This window comes from Nannospalax galili, unplaced genomic scaffold (assembly GCF_000622305.1).
Source record: "Nannospalax galili isolate Female #2095 unplaced genomic scaffold, S.galili_v1.0 scaffold199, whole genome shotgun sequence".
NCBI lineage: Eukaryota > Metazoa > Chordata > Mammalia > Rodentia > Spalacidae > Nannospalax > Nannospalax galili.
The window spans coordinates 1,089,141-1,116,518 of NW_008343559.1; the positions used below are offsets into that span (position 1 = coordinate 1,089,141).

Below are 27,378 nucleotides of genomic sequence, written 5' to 3' on the forward strand. Positions count from 1 at the left end.
CTCTTTTTTTTGGGGGGGGGCGGGGAGAGAGGTGGCCTCTCTATAGCCCCAACTGGCTGGAAGTTTCTATTTAGACTGGGCTGGCTGTGAACTCACAGAGCTTCACCTTCCTCTGCCTCCAGAGTGCTGGGAGTGAATGTGCCACCTCTCTGGGCCTAAACTCAGATCCTCTTGATTGTATAGCAAGTGCTCTTATTCATCAAACCATCTCCTCATCCCCAAAGACTTAGGGATCTTGTTTGATGTTTGTCACTAATGTTACTGACAAATTGTGTTCAGATATTTATCCAATAGTATTTTACTTTCATGGAAAACTTGTTTTTTCTGTATCAAAGCCTACAATTTATAGCTGCTTGGTTCTCAAGTATGTATTTATTCTTTTCTTTCTATAACTTAGTGTTTTGCCAGATGAATAAATGTTCATTCATCACATATAAAAATACTTATTTCTGATCATTGTGATTCACAAAGAAATTAAGACAGTTGCATTAGTTAATTTTCTCATTGTTGTGACCAGGCACCTGACAGCAAGCAGCATAAGGGAAGAGGACTCATTTTGGCTCAAGTTAAGGCTATAGTCTGTGACAGGAAAGGCATGGCTCTTAGTTGTGGCCAGTGTCTTTATTGTTACCAGGCATCTCTTTCCTCTGAATCACACTTTTGAAGACAAGTTATTCTATAAATGGTGCTGACAAAACTGGATATTCATGTTCAGAAGAATGAAATCAGGTATATTATCTCTCACCCTGCCCCCCCCAAATAATTCAAATTGGATCAAAGACCTTAATTTAAACCTGAAATGTTGAAACTGCTAGAGGAAAATATAGAGCAAACACTCGAGGATATAGGTATAGGTAAGAAACTTCTGAGTATAAATCCCCAGTAACAAGAAAATAGTCCTTATCAATAATTGACACACCCAGTGCCTTGCACATGCTAGGCAAGAGCTCTACCATTGAACTACATCCCCAACCCCTAATTGTAGGGTTTTTCTTTGTTTATTTTTTGAGACAAGGTCTCCCTTTAAACCCTGTAGATAGCCTGGAACTATGTAGACCAGGTGGCTTTGAACTCAGAGATCCACCTGCCTTTGCCTCCAGAATGCTGGGATTAAAAGTGGTCTAATTGTAGGTTTTTAGGTGGTATTCTTTTTTTTTTTTTTTTTTTTTTTTTTTTTTTTTCCTTCTTTTTGAAGCAGGGTCTCCCTGTAGCCCCAGCTGTCCTGGAACTCACTGTGTAGACCAGGCTGGCCTTGAACTCACAGAGATCCACCTTGCCTCTGCCTCCCAAGTGCTGAGACTACAGGCGTGTACCACCACGCCCGGCTGGTGGTATTCTTCATTAGATCAGAGAACTTCCTCTGTAGTCCTTCTTGGAAAATTTTTGTTGTTGTTGTTTAAACCATAAATGAATGTTGAAAATTTCCCATTTTTTTCTGGTGTTGAGCTCTATAGGAGTTTCCTCTTTTTTTTTTTTGTTACTATTGAGAATTTCATACATGCATATAAGGTGATTTGATCAAATCCATGCCCACTCCCTCCCCTGCAACTCCTCCCATATCTCCTCATCACTTTTTTCTGACAACTTCATATACTCTTTCTTTCTTTTTAAATGAGGATTTTTGCCACTCTAACATTACCCCCCCAAAGAGGTAACCCTAAAATCTTTTCGGGATTAGATAAAAGCTCCCAAATACTTTTGACATTTTTAGCCTTTGGAGAACAGAGTATGTTGCTAAGAGGCCTAAGGACATTTTGAATTTTAGCCAAGAAACTGGCTACTTTTCTTTGGGGTCTTTTTACCCTAACTGCCTAGCCAATTCCTACCTCCTATTCTTATCACACCATCCTCTGAAGAAGTTACCCAATTTGTGGGTAGGAAATTGGGACACAGACTGCTCTGGCTTCTTCCATCTGAATAGGGCTGCAAGGTGAGGCATTTGGGGTACCCCTTCAGTGGGTCTATCCAAAAGACTCCCAAGTTGCATAACTCTTTAGGGAGAAAAGAAAGTCCTTGACTGGTGAGTAGGAGATGTGAAGGAGAAGTAAAGGCAAGAGTAGTTAGTTAGCATTACAAGCTCTAGACAGGGAACCAGAAGAAAGTCAGAACAGGGCAAATTTCAAATGTTCATATGAGTCCATTTTAATTTCTTGACGAGAGCTTCCAAAAGCATCCCTCTATTGGTTTCCTCCTCATTTTTCTTTTGTCTGCCAAGGCTGGACTTGAGAGTGATGGACTCAGGATTTGTTTTCAGGCACTTTGATAGCTGTTGGAGTGGCTAGTTTCCTCTCAAAGGCTTCTAGATAGGGGGTTTCCTCTTCTAAATGAGGAATTATTTGTTTTAGAATGATGAAATAAACCTTATTGCTTTGTAAGATGTTCTGAGCTCATGAGACATTTAAAAAAAACTGTTGTTGAATATTGTTCCTCATTTACATGTGTAACTGAGTTACTTGTACCTAGTTCTCTCCTACTTTTTCTTTTTCTTTTGGAGACTAGTCTCTCTAGGTATCCCAGGCTGTCCTCAACCTTTTCAGGGCAGGGATTATAGGGTGTGTGCCTCCACACCACTTCTGTTTTATTTTTCTGTTTTTAGTATCTGAGTTATCCTGGCCTTATAAATGCTGATGGCAATGTCCTTCTCTGTTTGTTTGAGCCATTTATCTTAATTTGGAATCACATGTTTTTGAGTATATATGGTAAAACTTCCTTGAAAAATTCCTTATTCCTGCTGCTTTCTTTTTTGATGAAGTTTACCTTCCTCTTCACTCTCAACTAACTACATATTTGCTGTGTTTTTCTTTAGAAATTTTTGATGTTACATTTTCTAGGAATTTATTTTTTCTTGAATTTTCAATTTATTACACAAAGTCAGTGATGGCATTCTTTTCTTAAAATTATTTCAAAATTTTATTATTTTACTCCCACCCCCAGTTTTATAAAATGGGGTGTGGACTCTGTTAGTATAGTGTTGCCCAGCATGCACAATGCCCTGGGTTAGATCTTTAGGCATTGCCTAAAACCAGACATGGTGATTTCTGCCTGTAATCACCACTTGGGAGGTGGAAGCAGGAGGATCAGAGGTTCAAGGCCATCATCTGCTGCATAGGGGATTTGAGACCATCTTGGACTTCATGAGACCTTTTTTCCAAAAACTTATTGGTCAGGTTTAGAGACACAGTCTAATTGACCTTGGAGGGCAAGGGGCAAAATAGTGCTACTTTAAATCCTTCTGACCACATTAGTATGGGCCTTTAATATGGTTATTGATTCAGTTGGACCAGTCTGCTCCTTTTTTTTTTGATATAGGGTCTCCCTGTAGCCCTTGCTGGCCTAGAACTCACTATGTAGACCAGGCTGGCCTCTATCTCTCAGAGATCCAACTGCCTCTGCCTCCTGAGTGCTGGGATTAAAGGTTTGCATGCATCGTCACAGTCAGTCAGTCTGGTACTTTTAACTACTTTGTAATATTTAGATAAAGCTTGGGCAAAACTCAGACTCTTTAAGATAAATTATTTATTAAATACTAGTACTTAGTAATTAATTTTTGTAATTATTAAAAATTACTTTATATTTTGATGCTTTTCATAGTTTTATGGAATGAAAAATTTTCTTATCCCTGCTGATTTCCCATATCTTCCCTCACCCTTCAAGCTATTTTCTGTTAAACTTTGAAATACCTTGTTTTTATCATGGCTTATGAGAATAAGAGACTGCCGTACTTATTTAAGCCTGTTGGGAATAAGCACACATTAAATGACTGATAATTTTCTATGGAACTAAAACAGATTTAGGTGAATCCTAGTTTGCTGAATGTAGATTCCTGAGAGCTCTGGTATCTGTTTCCAGCTCCTTGCAAGCTGTCTGTCTTTGCTACTGGAGGGGAAAGCTGATTTGCAGTTTTCTTTTTTGTGTTGTTTCTTAGCATATGCAGATGACAATCCAGGCTCTCCAGGATGAGTTACGGATTCAGAGGGACCTGAACCAGCTGTTTCAGCAAGATAGTAGTAGTAGGACCGGTGAGCCCTGCGTGGCTGAGCTGACAGAGGAGAACTTCCAGAGGCTGCATGCGGAGCACGAGCGGCAAGCCAAAGAGCTGTTCCTTCTGCGCAAGACCCTGGAGGAGATGGAGCTGCGAATCGAGACTCAGAAGCAAACCTTAAATGCCCGGGATGAGTCCATTAAGAAGCTTCTGGAGATGTTACAGAGCAAAGGACTTTCTGCCAAAGCTACAGAAGAAGACCATGAGAGAACAAGACGGCTGGCAGAGGCAGAGATGCATGTCCACCACTTAGAAAGCCTTTTGGAGCAGAAGGAAAAAGAGAATAATATGTTGAGAGAGGTGAGTGACTCCCTTTTCAGTTGTTTTGATTTACTGATTGTCTCTTTTCCCTTGTTAACAGAATGTGGCCTAGATAAATTCATATACTTTGCTGTGTTCTGGATAGGAATTTTGTCTTTTATGTTGCAGTGCATCACTAATTTCTGATTTCCTTTCTTGAATGGAATGACATCATCTGGTATATTTGTTACTTAATGACATCTGAACTCCTGCCACCCCACACACGTGATTTCTAGAGACTCATGTGTTGCCAGAGGGATGCAGAATCTTTTTTTGTGTGTGTGACTTGCCTCTGTGTTTGTTCATAGAGACAGCACAACATAACCCAAATCAGAGTAGCTAACTGCTGCTCACTAAAAAGTATTAATAAGAGAGTATGCTGTTAACCTCAGTTCACATGTGCTGGTCATGTTCTTGGAAGCAATAGTGAATGTTTGTCTGTGGTTTCCATGGAAACTGTTCCCTTGCTGTGGAAGATATGTGGTAAAATTTATTTGTTCCTACAGAGGTGTAGCCAGGAGGAATGATGTAGAAGCACAATGTTGCTTATATTTTAGAGGAAACAGACTTTAGCTGACCTCTGTGATTATACTTCACTTTCTGTGGTAATGTCATTTCAAGAAAGCGTAAAGGAAGAATTAATCATACTTTGAGCTAGTTTATAAATCTTATAAGTCTGATTAGACATAAGATAGCTTTCAGTTTAAAAAAAATTTTTTTTCCTTTCAGTTTTTGAGACAGGCTTCATTATGTGGTCCAGGTTAGTCTTGAACTGATAGTGATGCACCTACCTCACCTTGGGATTACAGGCATGCGCTGCCATGACTAACTTTCACACTTTGATGAGGGGGGAAGAAAAATCCTTAAATTGTTAGTATGAATCTGAATAATTCTTTTTTTTTTTTTTGGCCTTTGTGAGACAGGGTCTCCCTGTAGCCCCAGCTGTCCTGGAACTCACTATGTAGACCAGGCTGGCCTTGAACTCACAGAGACCCGCCTGCCTCTACCTCCCAAGTGCTGGGCTTAAAGGCCTATGCCACCACGCCCAGCTGAATAATTCTTTTTTAAATGAACTGGGAGGAAGAAAAATGTGGTGTTCCCAAAGCAAGAAAATATTAATTACCAAGTTTGTAGTTTTTTTTCCTATAAGTTTTCCTTTAAAGAGAATCTGGAATATTTATATAATAGCTGGCATTTTTACTTTTAAAAAACCACAGTTTTTTTTTGGTCTTTTTGAGACAGGGTCCCCTGTAGTCCCAGCTGACCTGAACTCACTTATGTAGACCAGGCTGGCCTTGAACTCACAGCAGTCTGCCTGCCTCTGCCTCCTGAGTGCTGGGACCAAAGGCATGTGCCACCACGCCTGGCAAAACTTCATATTTTTTAAACATAATTTTTATTACAGAGGAAATTAGTTGCAGTTTGTTGTTTATAAACTTAGAAAATACCCAAAACTTAGAACCTTAAAACTTTAAACCTGTTATTGCCTAATAATAGTTGGTAGCTTCTGTTATGTAAATGTTTCTAGTCACTTATTATTTATATATATTTTTTTCTTTTTCTTTTTCTCTTTTTTTTTGAGACAGGGTCTCCTTATAGCCCCAGCTGTCCTGAAACTCACTATGTAGACCAGGCTGGCCTTGAACTCACAGTGATCTACCTGCCTCTGCCTCCCGAGTGCTGGTATTAAAGGTGTGCACCACCACACCCGGCTCATATTTATTTTTCTTAAGAGGGTAGAATACTCATCAGCAGTATTAGAAGTGTTACTTTCTGTAGTGATGGAAATGTTCTATAGCTGCTCTATTAAATGTGGGAGCTACCAGGTACTTGGACTGTTGAATAGTTGAAGAGTAGCTAGTGTGTTAGAGGACTAGATTTATACGTTTATTTAAATGTAATTTATCTTTAATTAAACTTAATTGAATTTAAATTTTAGTTCATGCATGTGGTCTAGTGGCTATTGTGTTAGATAGTACAAATTGTGCAAAATACAGTGCCATCTACTTTTCTTCCTTACTTGCCTCAATCATCCTTTTTCTTGTTACTTATAAATTTTGGTCATTCCAGATGAAATTAGAATATTCTATCACATGCATTTGAACATCTTTTACTGTTAGAATTTAGACCACTATTAACTTTTCAATATTGTAAAACCTGTACTTTGAACATATGCCTATAATCCCAGAACTTGGGAGATGGGAGAATTGAAGGTAATCCTTGCCTACATTATGAGTTCAAGGCCATCCTGAATTACATAAATCCTGTTTCAAAAAACAAACCAAACACACCAACCCCCGCCCCCAACCAAACCAACCAAACAAAACCCCCCTGGCTTCACTGACTATCCTTGACCATATATCCATGTATATTTGTTTTGTTTTGTTTTCCCATGGAAAACAAAGGTGTGTACAATTTGAAAACTTTGAATAAGCTTATCCTCCAGAGTGGTTGGACCAGTTTACTGCCTAACAGTATGTACTGTATTCTTACCATTAATTTCAGATGCAATGTATGCTACATTCTTCAAATTACCAGAATGTACTATTGAAAAATTTTTAGTCAAATACCACAGTACAGGCACATCATGCATTTTTTTCAGCTTACTTTATAGACTTCATATTTTATTTATTTTTTGACTTTTTGAGACAGGGTCACACTGTGTATCTCAGGTTAGCCTTGAACTCAGTATTGTAGACCAGGCTGGCCTGGAACTCTCCATTTCTCTGCTTCAGGCTCCCAAGCACTGACATTTTAGGTATATACCAGCATACCAAGGTTTGTATTTTAGGAAAATAACCTGAAATCTGACCATAGATCACTGTTGGAAAAGCAGTAGAAAACTCATAGAGCAAGCCGGGCATGGTGGCGCATTCCTTTAACCCCAGCACTTGGGAGGCAGAGGTAGGCAGATCTTTGTGAATTCTAAGGCCAGCCTGGTCTACATAGCGAGTTCCAGGCCAGCTGGGGCTACAGGGAGACCCTGTCTCAAAAAGCCAAAAAAATGCCGGGTGTGGTTAGGCAGCCGGATCTCTGTGAATTCAAGGCCAGCCTGGTCGACATAGTGTGTTCCAGGACAGCTGGAGACCCTGTCTTAAAAAAAAAAAAGGGGGAGAAAAAGAAAACTCATAGATCATCTAACAGGAAAACTACTAGCATTGTGATAAACATTGAATATTAGATTTTTACTATTTCTGAATATTTCAGCTTGTCCTAGTTCCTTTTTGGGTTTTGGAGTTAATAAATGCTTTAAGGATTTTGGGAGGCTACAACATTTTTCTGGTTGAGAATAATTAGAAATTTGCTGAACTTGAAAAAAATACTAAAAGAATCCAAATGTTTAAGACTGATTTTCAAAAACATGAAGCTCTATAAATTATATCCATGATGTGGGAAAAATATATAGCCTTGCTGTATATTTCAAAGTTGCCATTGGTAACATATTATCATATTATAGGAATTATAGTCATACTTCTTAAAATTACTTAAGGGCAAATGGAACTGATGGCTTTAGAAATGCTTATTCATTGTTTTCTGACTCATCTTCAAGATTTCAGTTCTACCATGAAGTCTTCCATGTGTAGCTTTGTATACATACATACGTACTAACAGGTATATTTATATATAAAACACTGATTGTGTTATTGTATACATACTTACATGTATGTTTTTTCGTTGTTTAATATTTTACCTTTGTTTGGCCTAGTATGACAAAGACACTATAGATTGATTGGCTTGTTCAACAAACATTTGTTTCTCAAAATTCTGGAGGGTGGGAAGTCCAGGATCAGGGCACCAGTGCTTGGTGAGGACCCACTTCCTAGTTCTTGGACAGCATTCTTCCTGCTGTGTCTGAATGGCAGGAAAGAGTGAGGGAGTTCTCTGGGATCCTTATGATAACAGCAAAAGAATGGGATTCCCTTAAAACCTATGTACTGTGCAAAGTCCCCACCTTCTAATACCATCATGTTGGGGGTTTAGGATTTGTACATGCCATTATGGGGAGTTCAAAGAGCACCTTTTTTTTGAGACAAAGTCTTACTATGTAGCCCTCGATGACCTTGGACTGACTTTCCTTCCCTCCTCCACTCTCCTTCTCTCAAGTACATTAGATAAAATGTTATACATTTTGACTATCAGGCCAAATAAATACTTAAAAAAATAAGAACTGAATGATATTTGGATAGATTGGTTTAAATAAATAACAGGACAATAAATGTATGTTTTAAAGCATTTTGCTTCCTGGTGACATACTGAAATTAAGAGGTAGAGATGGTTGTGCTAATTGGTGTTTAATAATATTCTGGAAGTTTTAGATAGTGCAGTTAGATAGTATAGTTAAATAAGGGAATGGAATACACAGTATCATTAATGGAAAGGATAGGATTGAATATTCATTATTGTATATGTAGAAACACTAATATGCACATGTCAGGTCCCCAAATATATCAAGTCACTGTAACTATAATGGGTATTCTCTGGAAACTATTGAAAGATGTACTTAGATAGATCATGTGTATTTATAATCCAGGTGGTGCACATCTGTAATACCAGCATTTGGGAGGCAGAGAGAGGAGGAATTCAAGTTCAAGGCCAGCCTCAGTTATATAGTTAAACTCATTCTAAACAAACAAACAAACAAACAAACAAAGTTACTTCATTGCCATGTGTGATCTTGGCATGGGCATAGAAACCACCAAGATCAAGGAAACAAAATAGAATTGAGAAATAGTACAGTATTAAGTATATGATTACTATTTTGGGATAATGACCATCATTTAGAAAATACCAGTTACATAAAATTAAATTCCAGATGAAGTAAAGAGCTAAAGAGAAGACATCAGATGAAAATGTAAGCAAAAAGCTTTAAATATCTTTGACAGGAAAGACTCATTGTTATAGCAACATTAATAAATTAAATATGCATGTTAGAACAATTATCAAAGAAAAAATAATTTTTAACATGTTAAAATAGTTTTTATACTTAAAATAGAATAGTTTTTAAATAGTTAAAATAGTTTTTAACATGGTCCTTGACTATTATATGTACATAGTTTCTAAAGCAGGAAGATGCTAGAATCACTTGGTACCACTTTTTCTCACTTGTTCAATAGTCACTTATTAAGCCTCTAGTATGTATTTGATCTTGGAATAGACAGTGGACATATATTTTCCTGGTCTTTCCTAAGCCTGAAAAATTTGGGATGGAGAGATGGCTCCACATTAGGAATACTTCTTGTTCTGCACAAGGCCTGAGTTTACTTCACTGCATCTACATTGGGCGGCTCACAGCTACCAATAACTCCAGCTCCAGGGGATCCAACACCTTCTTTTGGTCTCTGCGAGCACTAGCACCCATGCAGCATATACTCAAACAGACACACAAACATACAAATTTAAAAATAAAAAATTTGGTGAGGAATAGTAAATTCCTAATTATGAGATGAAATCAATTGCTAAATATGTTGGTGAAGGCAATTATTTTTAATTTTTGGTCTTTTTGAGACAGGGTCTCCCTGTAGTCCCAGCTGTCCTGGAACTCACTATGTAGACCAGGCTGGCCTTGAACTCACAGAGACCCGCCTGCCTCTGCCTCCCGAGTGCTGGGATTAAAGGCATGTGCCACCAAACCCAGTGCAGGCAATTTTTTAAAGATTTGTTTTATTATTTTTAATTATGTATTTATGTGTGGTGTGTGTCTCAGTGTGTGCCATATGTATACGGGATGCCCTTGGAGCCAGAAGAGGGTATTGATTCCCTTGGAGCTAGAGTTACAGGTAGTTAGTTGTCAGCCACCATGTGCGTGATGGGAACTCTGTTCTCTACAAGAACAGCAAGTGCTTGTAACTGCTGAACCATCTGTCCATGCCCAAAGGGATTTTTTTTTTAAAAAAAGTCAAGATCTCTGTAGTCTAGGCTAGTTTAGCACTTGTGATCTTCCTGCTTCAGCCTTCCAAGTGGCAGTGATAACAGCCATGTGTCACCATGCTCATTTTAGGAAGGGGATTTTTAATCAGTATCTTTGAAGTGGAGATCTAAAGAAACGGAAGAAGCCAGTCTTGTGGAACATTTGAGTAAAATCATTTCATAGCAGAAGGTTCATTGTTTCAAAGGCCTGGTAGGAAGGTATTTTGAGGGAACTGGAGAAAGCCTCGTGGTCAAGAGTATTCTGTGGAAGACAGGGCTTGAGATGAGGATTTGGAGAGATAACCAGAGCCAGGCTTATTCATTCATCATACTCATCAGCCACTTTTTTGATATAAGCCATGTGTAAAGCACCAAGGATGCCGCAGAGAATAAAAGAAAATCCATGCCTTCTGTGATGGCTAATCCTGGGTGTCAATTTGACTGGATCTGGGATTAACTGAAATGAAAGAGATCTTCTTGATTGGATCATCTAAAGCCGGAAGACACACCCTAAATGTGGGCGTTACCTTCTGATGGCAGCCGGTATAAAAGACCAAGGCAGAGCAGAACGCCAGGCTTCTTGCTGCTTGCCTTCTCTCTCGCTGGTGAGTTCGTCTTGCTGTTGTAGACTGAAGACTAGCTGATCTTTTGGAATTTGTCAGACCTTCAGCGCCAGATTGGGACTACTGAGATATCCAGCCTTGTGGACTGAGCGACTACGGATTCTCAGCCTCTCCAGTGTGGTGCAGCCATTGTTGGACTACTAGGACTCTATCCTGTGAGCTAAGCTGATAAATCCCTATACATATATATTCATTCTACCGGTTCTGTTTCTTTGGAGAACCCTGACTAAAAGACAAAGTTCCTGTCTTCAGGATCTTTACAGGTAGTGTAGCAATTTTGTTTGAAGTATAAGAGAAGACCATTCCAGTTGTTTAATCAGAGGAGCTACGTGAACTGATTTAGCTTTTGAAATTTCTTCTTGGGTTGAGAGAAAATGGAGGAAGAAAAACTAGGGAGAATAAGAACCCCCCAAACCTAGGTTAGGAGAATGGTGTCTTTAAATGACTGTTACAGACTCATATAAACCAAGTCATATTACTTGGGCATCAAGAAAGGCAAAAGGAACCAAGATACACACACACACACACGTGTGTGTGTGCTTTTGTTTTGTTGAGACAGTATCTCTTGTAGTCCAGGTTGACTTTGAACTCCCTATATAGCTATGGAGGGCCTTCGGCTCCTGATCTTTATGCCTCTACCTCCCAAGTGCTAAGATTACTGTTGTGGGCCACCACCATGCCCAGCAGTGCTTAACTTTTTTTTATAAAATTGGTAACTTCATCAGTTTCAAGGCTCAAAGTTTTTCCCATTTTAACCATATGAAAGTGAGTTAAGTCTTACTTGTGGAAGCATATTATCACTTCTGTCAGTAAAGCAGCATTCCTGGTATGTTTGTCTGTTTGCACAATATAGCCATGCGTGTTCATTTTGCCGTCTCTTCAGTTGAGGTATGAGCATTATTAGTTTTTCTCCTGTTTGCTTTAAGCTTTGCTCAGTGTCTTCAAAAATACTCTGTGAGTCAACATTGACACTGTTACTCTGTGTGGAGAAAATGATAAAAAAGAATATGATATCATATGTGATTAAACTGCTAGATAAGATAAAATATTCTTGAGGCTTGAGAGATGGATTAGCAGTTAAGAGCACTGGATGCTCTTGCAGAGGGTCTGGGTTCGATTCCTAGCACCTACATGGTGGCTAACAACTGCCTGTGATTTCAATTCTGGGGAGTCTGACGCCTTCCTCTGGCATCTGTGGGTGTTGTATGCACATGGTTCAGTTAGATACATGCAGGCAAAACAATTGTACACATAAAAAAAATTCTCACAATGATGATTAAATAAAAATTCAAATGCTAAAGCTTTGTGTCAGGATTTATTTGGATGCATTTCCTCTAATTCAGAACGTGGAACAGTGATCAGTCTTACAATCACTGGTATCTTAGATTTGATAACTAAGAGAACATTAGAATAACATTTGTAATATTACTAACTACAATTTTCAGTTTTGTTTATCAACATAATTAAGCATGTAGCAGATCATCCCTTCTTTCCCTTCCCAAAACAAAATCATAAAGAAGTAAAATTAAATTTTTTGTTTCGTTTTGCTTTTTGAGACAGTGTCTCCCTGTGTCCCCAGCTGGCCTGGCTGGCTATGTAGACCAGGCTGGCTTCTACCTCCTGAGTGCTAGGATTTAAGGTGTGTACCAACATGCTGGCTTAAAACTAAAATTTTGATTATGTATTGTATTTTTTGTTTATATTGAAATTTCATTATTGTTTGAGCTTGAATTTTGTGTTTATAGTGAAATTACATTGTTGCTTGGCTCCCTATAACGTTTTTCTTATGTTGTGCTATTGTACCTTTCCTTGGATAGATAAGTGAGGACATCTATTGGACAATCACTAAATTGCAGGCCATATTTGTTTATTGCTTAGGGTTTGGGCATTTGGAGTTGTAACAAACTTTGTTGGTTATTGTTACACAGCAAACTTTGAGACCTAAACTTTGGTTCTCAATGTGTTGGCAGAGAGTGTTGAGGTTGTTCATGTCACTTTTAAGATTTTCATTCCTGTACATACAAAGCATTGCAGCTCAGTAATATATTTCAAACCTGCATGTATTTTGTTTCTTTAAAATGAAGGTAGATATTCTTGCAATGAGTTAAAACATTCCATTTGGCTATTTTAATCCAAATCTTGTTAGTACAATTGGGTTCATAGAAATGTTTGAGATTAAAAGTGCTAATAATTGTATAGATTCTAGGCTATGAATTTTGAATTTGGCTAGCATATTTGAGGAGGACATGTGAACATTTTTGGCATTTGGAAGTTACAGAGGAAAAAGAAGAATGGAGATGTAGAGAAAAGAAATAGACACTGAGCTTGGGACGTAGGTCAGTTGATTCAGTCTCCACCATTGGCAGGTGGATGCAGGAGAATCAGAAGTTCAAGATCTTAGGAAACTTGAAGCCAGCCTAGGTATATGAGCTCCTGTCTCAAAGACAGTAACTGTGAACAGACCATGAGCAGGAAGAATTAGAATAAAAATGAATTCCAGAATTAGTTTGCTCTTTTGGAAAATGAGACCAGTTACTACTTTGCTTATTCAGATATTTTTATATCATTGCCTCTCATTTCCATGTAGGATGAGATAGGATTTCTGAGCACCATGCAGCTACTAGAGAAGGCAGAGAGCCACAGAACCATGATGCCCATCAGTGAGTGAGAGAAGACGCTGAAGAAGTAGCTCCTCATTGATCACCTGCTTATTCCATTTATTTTTTCTTCCATGTCTGTCTCTTCTGTGTTGTGAGTACAGTAATGTAGAACTTGTGTGGAGGATTGAATCTGTGAAAAGGCTCTATAAACATTTGACCTAAGGGTGCTGAAGATTGAAATCTGAACTGTGAAAAAAGAGAAAAGCAACTTCAGACCTAAATGCTACATTTCAATCATAAACACTTTTTTTTCTCAGATGGGCAGATAAAAATTGGCATACTTTTATGGTACTGGGTATTAGACTCAGGACCTTGCACATGCTAGTCCAAGGCCTATGTCACTGAGTTACATACTCTTAAAAAAAATGGTGCCAGAGGATTGAATCTAGGATGCATGCTAGGCAACTGCCCTGTCACTGAGCTAAATCCCTTGCCTACTTACATTTTTAAATTGAACATACAAACCATCTTGATCATCTTTATGCCATCTGCACCCTTCCATAGCACCCCCCCCCACTGGATCTCATGTATTCTGTCATTTATATTAAAGCCTGTTGAGTCAAGTTAGTGTACCCAGGTGCCCCTCACTGCAAGTTCATCCATTGGTGTCTAGTCAGCCCATCTGGAAGATCAGCTCTCTCTCACTCAGCAGTAATCAGCTGCCAATAGTTCTTTAGCTAAGATTGAGACCTGCTGCCCATTTCCCCAGTTCTATGCTGGGTTTTTGTCTGCTAGGTCTTGTGCATGCTGATGCCATTGCTATAGATTCATATGAACAAGGTCCCAGGAGCCTGTAAGACTCTGTGTTCATTTGGTTATGCACCTCCTCCCCTGGCTCTTACAGTCTTTCTGCCCCATCTTCCTCAATGGTCCCTGAGACCTGGGTGGTTGGAGTTTAATATAGGACCTCCTGTCTAAGAGCCCACACTTGGAAGACTCTTATTCTCTATGCTTTGGCCATTTGTGGCCTTTTGTGTTGATTACCCTCTGTTGCATGAGGACGTTTTGATGATGAGAGTTGAGAGATGTATTAGTATTCTCTCTATCCCTTGTTCCACTATGTTCTGTGAGCCTTAGGTGTAGAGGGTCCACTGTAGATGTGGCACTTAGGGTTGGACATTTCACAGACACTTATTCTCTGTGTGTGACCAGTGGTAGAACTCTGTAATAGTGTCTGTCTGTTACAAAAGAAGCTTCTTTGATGAGTGGTGATGGACATGCTTGTCTGTAAATATAAGGATCCATATTTAACATATAGTAAGAAATTACATTTTTCTAGGAATGTGACAGTCTTAGGGTTTTCTCTAAGATCTATGACCTCTCCAGCCATGTGTATTTGGCTATGTTTACAGTACCACACAAGTTCCTTCCCATTGAGCAGGCTTCAAGTCCAATTAGGTAGCTGTGGATTACCCCCAAAGTGCCACCACTGCCCCAATGTAGTTTGCTGTGCTGGTCATTGTTGTGGTTATTAGGCCTTAAAGCTGGGGTTGGACCATCAATTGATGTTCTCACTTAGCAACTTGTGTAGTGTACTCCAAAACTATGAGAGCTAGCCTTCAGGGAGGTGGCTCCAGGTCAGTTCCAGTTCCACTGCTGTAAGTCCTGTGTCTGAACTATGCCCTGTCTTAAGCAGTAGCGTCTTACCTTTCAAGCTCTGGGAGGCAGTCAGGGGCTGTGGCAATAGCCTGTATAATTTTGGGAATCCTTTGGTCTACCCTGGCCAATAATTTGAAGGGAGGTTTCTCCTGTCTGGCACTTTTTCTTGCTTTCAAGGATACACATGGGCACATGTAGAGATACTGTATGTGTAATTTTTCAGTTGGCTATATTTTTCTTTGGTCTTTTTGAGACAGGGTCTCCTTGTAGCCCCAGCTGGTCTACAACTTACTATGTAGACCAGGCTGGCCTTGAACTCACAAAGATCTGCCTGCCTCTGCCTCCTGAGTGCTGGGATTAAAGGAATGTGCCACCATGCTTGGCCTTTTTCTAAAATTAAAAAAAAATTTTATTTAATAATCACATAATTAGAAGAAACATTTCATTACAACAGCATTGACATATTCAATAACAATTTCCAGAGCTAAGATGCATCTCTTTCAAAATTGGCTGTAAATTTTTAGGTTTACAGTTGAATTAATACAGTTATACAATATTGTACTTAGTGTAAACCCTATAAGACATAAAATTGAATGAGGTTTTAACTTTTAAAACAGATCTCCATTCCATTGTTAAAATACACAGTTTCATACAGAAAAATTCATTTTTAATGCAGTTAACGCTTAGATGTTTGCACATGTGTTTCTAATCTCTATATATCTGATTATTACTAGCCACCATCAGTTACTTTCTGAGATCCTTGGCACCTGAGCATGGATAGAAAGTCATCAGCTAGATTTCAATGGCAATGTTTCTCACATCTACTAATTAATAAGGAGCAAATTTTTATGCTTTGAAGAATTATTTTTTTAATTTTTAAAACATTTTTAAAAATTTGATAACCACATGATTAGAAGAAGCAATTCATCACAGCTTTAACATATTCAGTAACACATTCCAGAGCTAGGATACATCTCTTTCAAAAGTGGCTGTAAATTTTTAGGTTCACAGTTGAATTAATACAGTTATACAATATTGAACTTAGTATAAACCCTGTAAGACATAAAATTGAATGAGTTTTTACTCTTTAAAGATCTCCATTTATCCTACATTCTTTTTTTTGGTCTTTTTGAGACAGGGTCTCCCTGCAGCCCCAGCTGTCCTAGAACTCACTATGTAGATCAGGCTGGCCTCGAACTCACAAGGTGCCACCTGCCTCTGCCTCCCAAGTGCTGGGATTAAAGGTGTGCGCCACCACGCCCAGCTTATCCTACATTTTTAATGCTACTAACACTTAGATATTTGCACATGTGTCTTTAATCTCTGTGTATCTGATTATTACTCATCACAGTCCGTTACACTTGAATCCTTAGTACCTGAATATGGATATAAATTCATCAGGTAGATTTCAGTGGTAATCTTTATCAACTGTACTGTTTAACATGAAGTAAATTTTTATGCTTCCTCCTCAAATAAAAGTTTTTATTTAATTTGTTGATTTCTTTTGTGTGTGTGCATATCATACAGAACATCCCACACAATCTTATTCATCTATATACCCGCTTCCCAAATGGCACCCTCCCATAGCCTCCCCCCTCACACACTGGAGCCCATATACTCTTATCATCCCTGTTCCTGTCCACTGTGTTGCTGGCATCCCCAGCTATTGCCCAGTGCTTATCTGTCTGCTGAATCTAGTTGGCCTATCTAGAGATCTTTTTTTTTAGGAAGATCAGCTGTTTCTCACCTAGCAGCAATCAGTTGTCAATATTCCTTTAGGTAAGATTGGAGTGTTCCGTTCATTTTCCCAGTTCTATGCTGGGTTACTGTCTGGGAGTCTTTTGGGCCACCCTGGCCAGTAACTCAAAGGAAGGTATCTCCTGTCTGGCATTGTTTCTTGTTATGTAGCCTTTAGCTATACATATGGACTGTTAAAAATAATTATATTGAACTCCATTAATCTTTGGTTATACTTTCCTTTTGGGTGTTTAAGACCCTATAGTTGGCCCAGATGAACCAATTTATTTTTACTCTTAAGGTCATTTGAAGATCTGTTCCTCAGGGGTCACACAGGCTTGGGAGGAGCCCCTGGCTTCTTTCTTTTACCAGTTCTGTCTATGTGAAGATAAGTCAAAGGTACTACTCGACTGTGGCTGGCTTCGCTTGGAAGCATAGAGGAAATGTTTCCTCTGTGTTGACCCTCCCCTTTGTAGACTGGACACTGGTTCAGGTCCATCTGGTGGGGTCTCCATGGCCTTGATCAGGAGGACAGGTGACTTACCACAGTTACAGGACATTTCGAGAGATGCTCATAGTCCCCTTGAACTAGTCTACCTAGGAGGGCAAGGAGCAAAAACTGTCCTTTATGTCCCTCTGACCAAATTGGTATAAGCCTCAAAGTATGGCTGTTAAATATCCAAGAAGGTTAGTTCCACCAGCCTGGTACTTTTAATTACCATGTGCCATGTAGCTAGAGCTTGGTGAAAGACCAAATGCTCTCAGATAAACCTTGCCTAGACATATATTACATTCTTTGATTTTGTTGTATGTATAATTTGTCATAGGTTGTTGGCCTAATACGGTTCCCTCTGGTTTTCTAAAACTAGCTAAGCATTATTTATCTCTCACGTTGTCTAACCCTTCTACCATGGTTTCCCCATTTAAGGTGCCCCCATTTTTTCCCATTTCTCCCTTAATAATACCCTTCTCCTATGGTCCCACCTCTCTTGAGCTCCTTCTTTCCCTCTATCCCCTAGGCTCCTTGTATAATCTTTCCTCCCCACTCCCCTTAAAATAACCCCATTTTTATCCATATCTCCCTTGTGAACACCTGTTTTCTACTGTTCTTCTCTTTCCTATTCTTTTCCTTTACCTCCGTGGTTCCGCTTCCTTATCCTGGTTCCTGTAGTTATGTCTGGATACATACTCACTTATAAGGATTTGGTGCTAGGATCCACATATGATGGAGAACATAGGTTTTTTGTTTTGTTTTTGTTTTTGTTTTTTTTCTGAGTCTGTGTTACTTCACTTACTATAACAGTTTCTAGTTCCATCCATTTATCTGCAAATTTCATGATTTCATCTTTCTTTACTGCTGAGTAAAACTCCATCATAAGTGAACCACATTTTCATTATCCACTCGTCAGTTATGGGACACTTAGGTTGCTTCCATCTCTTAGCTATTGTGAAAAGAGCAGCAATGAACATGGATGTGTAAGTGTCTCTGCAATAGGATGAGTTCTTTGGGTATATGCCAAGGAGTGGTATAACTGGGTGAAATGGTAGGTTAATTTGTAGTTTTTAAAGACTTCTCTGTACTGCTTTCCATAGGGCTTGAACAAGCTTGCAGTTCCACCAGCAGTGGATGAGTGTTCCCCTTTCCCCACATCCTCTCCAACATTTGGTATCATTTGTTCTCTTGATCTTAGCCAGTCTGACTGGGGCAAGATGAAATCTTAAAGTGGCTTTAATTTGCATTTCCCTAATTACTAGTGATGTTGAACACCTGTTAAGGTGCTTCTTAGCCATCTTTATTTCTTCTTTTGAGAACTCTGTTTAGTTCCTTAGCCCATCTTTTAATTGAGTTACTTCCTTTCTTGATACTTTGTTTTTTGAGTTCGTTATATATTCTGGATGTTAAACCTCTGTCAGATGTGTTGCTGGTGAAGATTTTCTCCCATTCTGTGGGTTTTCTCTTAATTTCCTTGGTTACTTCTTTTGATATACAGATGCTTTTTAGTTTAATGAGGTCCTATTTGTTGATTCTTGACCTGGTTTCCTGGGCAGTTGATGTCCGGTTTAGAAAATCCTTTCCTATACCTATATCTTGTAGGTTATTGCCAATGTTTTCTTCTAACAGTTTCAGAGTTTCAGGCTTCACATTGAGGTCTTTAATCCATTTGGAGTTGACTTTTGTGCAAGGTGAAAGATAGGGGTTTACTTTCATTCTTCTACAGGTGGAGATCCAGTTTTGCCAGCACCATTTGCTGAACATGCTGTCTTTCCTCCAGTGAATATTCTTGGCCCCTTTGTCAAATATCAGGTAGCTGAAATTGAACATACTCATACTTGGGTCTTCAGTTTTGTTCCATTTATCCTATGGGTCTGTTTTTGTGCCAGTACCGTGTTGTTTTTATGACTATAGCTCTGTAATACTGTTTAATATCTGGTATAACAATCCCCCTAACATTGCTCTTAGTGCTCAGGGTTGCTTTGGCTATCCGAGGTCTTTTGTGCTTCCATATGAATCTTAGATGTTTTTTCCAATTTTGTGAAAAATGTCATGGGGATTTTGATTGGCATTGCATTCAGTCTGTAAATGGTTTTTGGTAGGACGGTCATTTTCAAAATATTAATTCTTCCAATCCATGAGCATGGGAAGTCGTTCCATCTTCTGATGTCTTTCTCAATCTCTTTCTTTAAAGATTTAAAAATTTTATTGTAGAGGTCTTCAATGTCTTTGGTCAGGTTTATTCTCAAGATTTTTTTTTTTTTCAGCTATTGTGAAGGGGAGTTTTTCCATGTGCTCTTTCTCTGATTGCTTGTTACTGGTATACAGAAAGGCTACAGACCTTTGTAGGTTAATTTTGTAACCTGCCACTTTACTGAATGTGTTCATAATTTCTAGGAGTTTTCTGGTAGAATTTTTTGCATCTCTTAGATATAATATCATATCATTTGCAAAAAGGGATAATATGATCTCTTCTTTTCCAATTAGTACTCCTTTAATTTCTTTCTCTTATTGCTCTTGCATGAGTTTCAAGCACTATGTTAAAAACAAGTGCAGGTAGTGGATAGCTTTGTCTGGTTCCTGATTTCAATGGGAATGCTTCCAGTTTTTCCCCATTTAGAAAGATGTTGGCTGTGGGTTTGTTATATATGGCTTTAATTATGTTGAGGTATGTTCCCTCTAGTACAATTCCCTCTACGACTTTGAACATAAATGTATATTGTAGTTTGTCAAAGGCCTTTTCTCCATCTATTGAGATGACCATGTGATTTTTGTCTTTGAGTCCATTTATATGATTTATAACATAAGAATTTTTGCATCTCTGTATATTAAGGATATGGGTCTATAGTTTTCTTTTTTGGTTGTATCTTTACCTGGCTTTGATATTAGATTGATGCTGGCTTCATAGAAGGAATTTGGAAGTTCTCCCTCCATTTCTATCTTTTGAATAACTTAAGTATTATTGAATGTATATCCTCTTTAAATGTGTGATAGAGTTCTGCTATAAATCCATCTGGTCCTGGGCTTTTTTCAGTTGGGAGTTTTTGTATTACTGTTTCAATTTCCTTATGTGTTATGGGTCTGTTTAAGCTGTTAATTTCTTCATGGTTTAGTTTTGGTGGTTCCCATGATTTTAGGTACCCGTCTATTTCTTTTAGGTTTTCAAATTTAGTAGCCTATAGGTTTTTAAAGTATTCCCTTAAAATGGTCTGGATCTCTTTGGTGCCTGTTGTGATGTTTCCCCTTTCATCTGTGATTTTGTTGAATTGGAGGTGCTCTTTCTATCTTTTGTTTTACTGGGCTACAAGCTCGACCTTTTAGTTGGCTTCTAAAGTAATACATTTTCCTCTTGTTTTTCACACCAGCTAGGCATTATTTTCTCTCTGTCTCTCTGTCTCTCTCTCTCTCCCTGTTTAGTCCTCACTTCTCCCTCCCCAGTTAAAGTACCCCCATTTTATTTTCCCCATTTCACCCTTGATAGTATCTGTCTCCTTTGGTGGTCCCCTTCTCTTGACTCCTTTTCCCTTTACCCATGTTGTTCTTTGTATTCTTCCCCTCTCATTAAAAAAAGCCCATTTTATTCATTTTGCCCTCTTTCTTAGACTCCTTTTCTTTTTCCTCCCTGGTTCCTTTCGATTTTCCTGGCTCCCACAATTACATCAGGATATATACTCAATCAGGATATATACTCACATATAAGGATTTGGTGCTAAGATTTACAAGTGAGGGAGAACGTACATCGGTGGTTTTTTTTAAGTCTGTTACTTTACTTAGTATAACAGTTTCTGATTCCATCCATTTACCTGCAAATTTCATGATTTGTCTTTCTTTATTGCTGCGTAAACTCCACTGTATAAATATACCACATTTTCATTATCCACTCGTCAGTTGAGGGACACTTAGGTTGCTTCCATCTCTTAGCTATTGTGAAAAGAGCAGCAATAAACATGGATGTACAAGTATCTCTGCCATAGGATGAGTTCTTTGGGTATATGCCATCGAGTGGCATAACCAGATCATAAGGTAGGTTTATTTTAGTAGAGTTCTCCACACTGCTTTCCATAGGTATTCCATGAATTTGCAATTTACCAGCAGTGAACGAGTGTTTCCTTTTCCCTATATCCTCTCCAGCATTTGATATCATTTGTTCTCTTGCTCTTAGGCAGTCTGACTGGAGTAAAATGGAATTTTAAAATGTTTTTATTTACACTTCCCTAATTACTAAGGATGTTGAATACTTTTAAGGTGTTTCTTAGAGATCTTTCTTTTTTTGAGAACTCTCTGTTCAGATCCTTAGCCCTTAGGGCATTTTTTTTCTTGATTCTTTGTGTATTCTGGATATTAAACCTTACTCAGATGTGTCACTGGTGAAGATCTTTTTGCTCATTCTGTGGGTTTTCTCTTCACTTCCTTGGTTGTTTCTTTTGCTCTACAGAGGTTTTTAGTTTAATGAGGTCCCATTTGTTGATTCTTGACCTTCATTCCAGAGCAACTGACTTTAGAAAGTCCTTTCCTATATCTGGTAGGTTACTGCCAGTGTTTTCTTCTAATAGTTTCAGAGTTTCAGGTTTCACCTTGAGGTCTTTGATCCATTTGGAGTTGACTTTTTTGCAAGGAGAAAGATAAGGGTCTAGTTTCATTCTTTTACAGGTGGAGATCCAGTTTTGCCAGCACCATTTGTCGAAGATGCTGTCTTTCCTTCAGTATGTGTTCTTGGCAACTTTGTCAAATAACAGGTGGTTGAAATTGCATGCACTCATGTTTGGGCCTTGCATTATGTTCCATTGATCCATGTGTATGTTTTTGTGCTAGTACCATACTGTTTTTATGACTATAGCTCTGTAATAGTATTTGAGTTCTGGTATTATAATCCCCCAGCATTGTTCTTTGTGCTCACAATTGCTTTGGCCATCCGGGGTCTTTTGTGATTCCGTATGAATTTTAGGAATTTTTTTTCTAATTCTGTAAAAAAACGTACTGGGGATTTTGATTGGGATTGCATTGAATTTATATATTGCTTTTGTTTATATAATTAAAAAATTTACACTTTAAGAAAGTAGTGTGAAACAGGGCTGGGGATGTAGCTCAATAGTAGAGCTGTTGTCTACCATATGCAAGGCCCTGAGTTTGACCCTGGCACCTCTAAAATAGTATAAACATATGTATAGCTAAAAAATTATAAAATAAGCACCCTTGTAACCACTACTCAGGTAGAGAAAGAGAACAAAAGTAGCTCAGAGCTCTCCCATTCCATCTTAGAACTCTCCTTTCACTCTTCACACAACCATGATCCTGACTCCCAGAGCTATCGTGCCTTAGCTTTTTATTAATTTTAACTCACCATATCTCTATTCCTGATATTACAGTATTATAGTACTACAAATTTTAAACTACTATAATTTCTAAGTTCTACCCTAAGTATTATGACTTAGGTTTTTTTGGCGGGGGCTTTTTGAGACAGGATCTCCCTGTAGCCCCAGCTGGCCTGGAACTCACTATGTAGACCAGGTTGGCCTTGAACTCACAGAGATCCGCCCGCCTCTCCCTCCCAAGTGCTGGGATTAAAGGCATGCGCCACCACACCCGGCTATTTATATATTTTTATTAAAATATTTATGTGTGTGAGTGTATTGCTTACATAGATGTAAGTGTACCCTGTCTTGCAATGCCATCAGAGGTCAAAAGAGGCCATCAAATTACCCTGGAACTGGAGTTACAGATAGTTGTTAGCTGCCATGTAGTTACTGGGTATCGAGCCTAGGTCCTCTGTAAGAGCAGCCAGTGCTTTTAACACTCAGCCATCTCTCCTACCCGTGTGTGTGTGTGTGTGTGTGTGTGTGTGTGTGTGTGTGTGTGTGTGTGTGTATGTATGTGTGTGTGTGTATGTATGTGTGTGTATGTATGTGTGTGTGTGTGTTTATGTGTGTGTATGTGTGTTTATTTAATGTGTGAGAGTGTGAGTGTAGGTTTGCCCGTGGTCACAAGACAATTCTTGGGATCTGTTCTCTTCTGTCACCTTGTGGCATTTGGCGATGGAACCCAGGTTGTCAGGGGTGTACACAAGTGCTGAGATGCTGAGATATCTTCTTTGCCCATGTTGCCTAGTGTGGACTGTTCATTTACTTCTGATTCCTTGGTTTACTTTTATCTCAGGGACTGATATCTGATATCTCTGATGAATACCTTTGGTTTTCTCTTCACTTTGATTAGGTAGAACTTGAATTTCTCTTGACTCCATGAGAGTTCAGGTAATAGCTCAACTCATAGCTACCCAACTGCTCTTCCTCTAGCCGTTGTGTGACCTGTGCAGTCTTGCCCTGTACATGTACAGCTTTTTCGTTTGTTTGTTTTGTTTTGTTTTTGTGAAATTCTGCTCTGGCTTTAGAGCTTTGGCTTTAGAAGTCTTATACATACATCTTTTTCTGTGCTCTGCAAGAGCACTGCTAATTTTTGATCTTCTCTCCCTGTCCCAACTACAGGATAGCAAATCTAGGCTATCACTTTGTTTCTCTAGTCTTGTTTTCTAATGTCTGAAAAGTGATTTCATATGCCTAATGTAATTTTCTAATTGTATCTGAGAAGAGAGTAAGTCTTGTATCACTTTGTGTGTGTTTGTGTGTGTGTGTGTTTGTGTCCCACTGACTTTTATTAGGTTTTTTTTGCATGAGCATGAGTAGGGACTTAGTTATGTGAGCAAGGGCAACTTACCAGTTACTACACTGCTGAGGAGAATGACTCAGTCTCCACCTTTCACCATTAACTGCCTATATAAATTTTAAGGGAGGGTTAGGGCCTTATGGGCCCCTTATCTTTAATGGAACATTGACTCAGTTCCATACAGATCGTGAGGACATAGCCACTGCTGCTGTGAGTTTATGGATGTAGTAGCCATATCATGTCCAGAAAACAGTGTTTCACAGCACTTCTTCTCATCCTCTGGCTCTTTCATTTTCTAACCTCTTCCTGATTTTCCCTGAGTCTTGAAAGGGGTGGCATAGAGGTCCTCTTCAGGGCTGAGCACTTAGTAGTCACTTATCTCAGCACTTAGATAGGAGTCTTCTGCATTATCCTTCACTCACTACAAAGCTGAGAGCAGCACTAATCTGTGAGTATAAACACTTAGATGACAGTTCGACACCATAACCATTTACCAAAGCTACAGTAATGGGTTTCCATTGACCTATGACTTCCCCACCATAGAGTTTTGACCAGATTTACAGTGCCAGGTGTAAATTCCTCCTGTGGAGCAGAACTCAAATCCAATTAGAAATTGTTTGATTGTCCCCCCTCCCCAATATTCATACTATTATTGCCCAGTGGGCATATTTTGCTTGACAGACTGGTATTGTACCTTGCAGGGTTCAGGTGTTAAGACCATTGTTTTAGTTTGATATTTGTTGCTATGATAAAACACTCTGACCAACAACTTTGGGAAGAAAGGGTTTATTTCATTTTCCATTTCCAGATCATATTCCATTATTGAGGAAAGTCAGGGCAGGAACTCAAAGGAGGAACCATAGAAGAATACTGCTTATGGGCTCACTCACTGGCTAATGCTCGGCTAGCTTTCTTATACAGTCCAGGACCACCTACCTAAGACTGTTACCACTCACAGTGGGCTGGGTTCTCTTATGCCTCACAGACATAACCACAGACCAATCTGATCTAGACAATTCTTTATTGAAGAGGTTTTTTTTCTTCCCATGTGACTTTAGGTTTTGTCAAGTTGACAATAAAAACTAACCAGACAGCCATTGATGCCTCTCTCTTCCAGCAGCCTGCAGAGCACCTTCTAGCACTGTGAAGGCTAGCTAACAAGGTGGAAGCTTTCAGCTTTGTTCCAGCTTTGATTTCTCTGTGTCCTGCAAACAAAATATAGTTGTCTTCAGCAATAGAATCTAATCTTATAGTTCTTGTGGCATCTAAGAATGGCAATAGCTTGGATTGTTTTGGGGGCTTCTGAGGCTTCCCCTAACCAACAATTGAGAAGGAGGTATCCCACACCTGTCATTGATTTTTTTTTTCTTTTTTTAAAAAAATAATGTATAGATTTTGGGAGCAGCATTATCCACCATGTCTGGCTAAATGGTGTTTTTAAATTAGCTTACAAAGTACTGGCTTTCCAGGTGACTTTTTCATATTTCTAGTTTCAGTTAAACCTCCCAACCCCCTCATCTTCCTTAGCTTAACCCCATCCGCATCCCCACTTCAACCTTTCTACTTCCATCATTCCTCCTTGATACTTGCATATCACATGTGTTCTTCTGTGTCCTCCTTCCTTAAAGCCTCTCTCCCCTGCCGCCTAGTTGCTGCCTTTTAGCTTCTTGGCCTCTGTAGGTTTTCCATTGTAAAAATAGAAATGTAAAAATTCAACGCTAGGATTAGCTTATAAGAGAAAACATGTGGCATTTGTCTTTCTGGGCCTGGGCTACCTCATAATTTATATTTTCTAGTTCCATCAGTTTTTCTGCAAATTTCATAATTTCATTACAGCCAAATAAAATTCCATTGTGTATATATCACATTTTAAAATATTTATCAATTGATGGACATCTAAGCTGATTCCATTTCCAGGTCTTGTAAAAGAACAGTAGTGCACATTAATGTATAAGTGTCTCTGCTGTATAGAACCCATTGGCTATATGCCCAAGAGTGGTATGTATATATGGTATGTCTGGTCATATGGTAGTTCTGCTTTTAGTTTTTTGAGAAATCTCCAGCCTGATTTCCATAGTGGCTGTACCAGTTTACAATACTATCAACACTGAATAAGGGCTTCTCTTTCCCCACATCATCTCTAGCATTTGTTGTTATTTGTTTTCTTGATGACACCTGTTCTAACTGGGGTGAGATGGAATCTTAAAACTGTTTTGATTATCACTTCCTTAATGGCTAAGAATCTTGAACACTTTTTTTTCCCCCAGAGTTAATATACATCTCTTTCAAAATTGGCTGTAAATTTTTAGGTTTACAGTTGAATTAATACAGTTACACAATACTGTACTCAGTATAAACCCTATAAGACAAAATTAAATGAGGTTTTAACCTTTAAAAAAGATATCTCCATTTCATTATTAAAATACACAGTTTCATACAGAAATTTTTTTTGTTTAAACTTTTTAAGTATTTAATTATTATTGGTATAGTAGGTAATATAAATATAATGGAGAATTTGTAAACTATTGAGACATTTGCAGAAGAATGAGGGAATCATCTCAAAATCAAGTGACTTGATGTTAATTATTAATTGAAATTATGTCATATTTCTTTACAATCATCTTTGAAAAAGTCTAATTTTTCTTAATATTTAAATTTTTTTAAAATTTAATAACCACATGATTAGAAGAAGCATTTTATTGCAGCTTTAACATATTCAGTAACACATTCCAAAGCAAGGATATATCTCTTTCAAAGGTGGCTGTAAATTTAGGTTCACAGTTGAATTAATATAGTCATACAATATTGAACTCAGTATAAACCCTGTAAGACATAAAATTGAGTAAGTTTTTATCCTTTAAAGAAGAGCTCCATTTCATTTTAAGATACGCTGTTTCCTACATTTTTAATGCTACTAACACTTGCATGTTTACACGTCTTTAATCTCTATGTATCTGATTATTACTAGTCACAGTCGGTTACACTTGGATCCTTAGTACCTGAGTATGGATATAATGTCATCAGGTAGATTTCACTGGTAATGTTTGTTGCCTCTACTATTTAACATGAAGTAAATTAAAAAAAATTTTTTTAATAACTATATGATTAGAAGAAGCATTTCATTACAGCTTTAACATATCCAGTAACACACTCCAGAGCAAGAGAATATCTCTTTCACAAGTGGCTGTATGTTTCTAGGTTCACAGTTGAATTAATAGTTATTCAATATTGAACTCAGTATAAGCCCTGTAAGACATAAAATTGAGTGTGTTTTTAACCTTTAAAAAAATCTCCATTTCATTTTAAAATACACTGTTTCTTACACACTCATAGTTTTTGCTAATAACACTGAGAAATTGG

General features: G+C 38.3%; 1 protein-coding gene across 11 annotated transcripts in view; it reads left to right on the plus strand.

The window, feature by feature from the left end:
- Erc1 (ELKS/RAB6-interacting/CAST family member 1) overlaps nucleotides 1–27,378 on the plus strand; it is a 537,557-nt gene that overhangs the window by 108,329 nt on the left and 401,850 nt on the right. For all 11 annotated transcript variants that reach the window (XM_008839745.3, XM_029566790.1, XM_008839744.3 and 8 more), the window contains one exon: nucleotides 3,926–4,342. In XM_008839745.3, coding sequence (XP_008837967.1) covers nucleotides 3,926–4,342 — 417 coding nt within the window. The remainder of the gene's footprint in view (nucleotides 1–3,925; nucleotides 4,343–27,378) is intronic.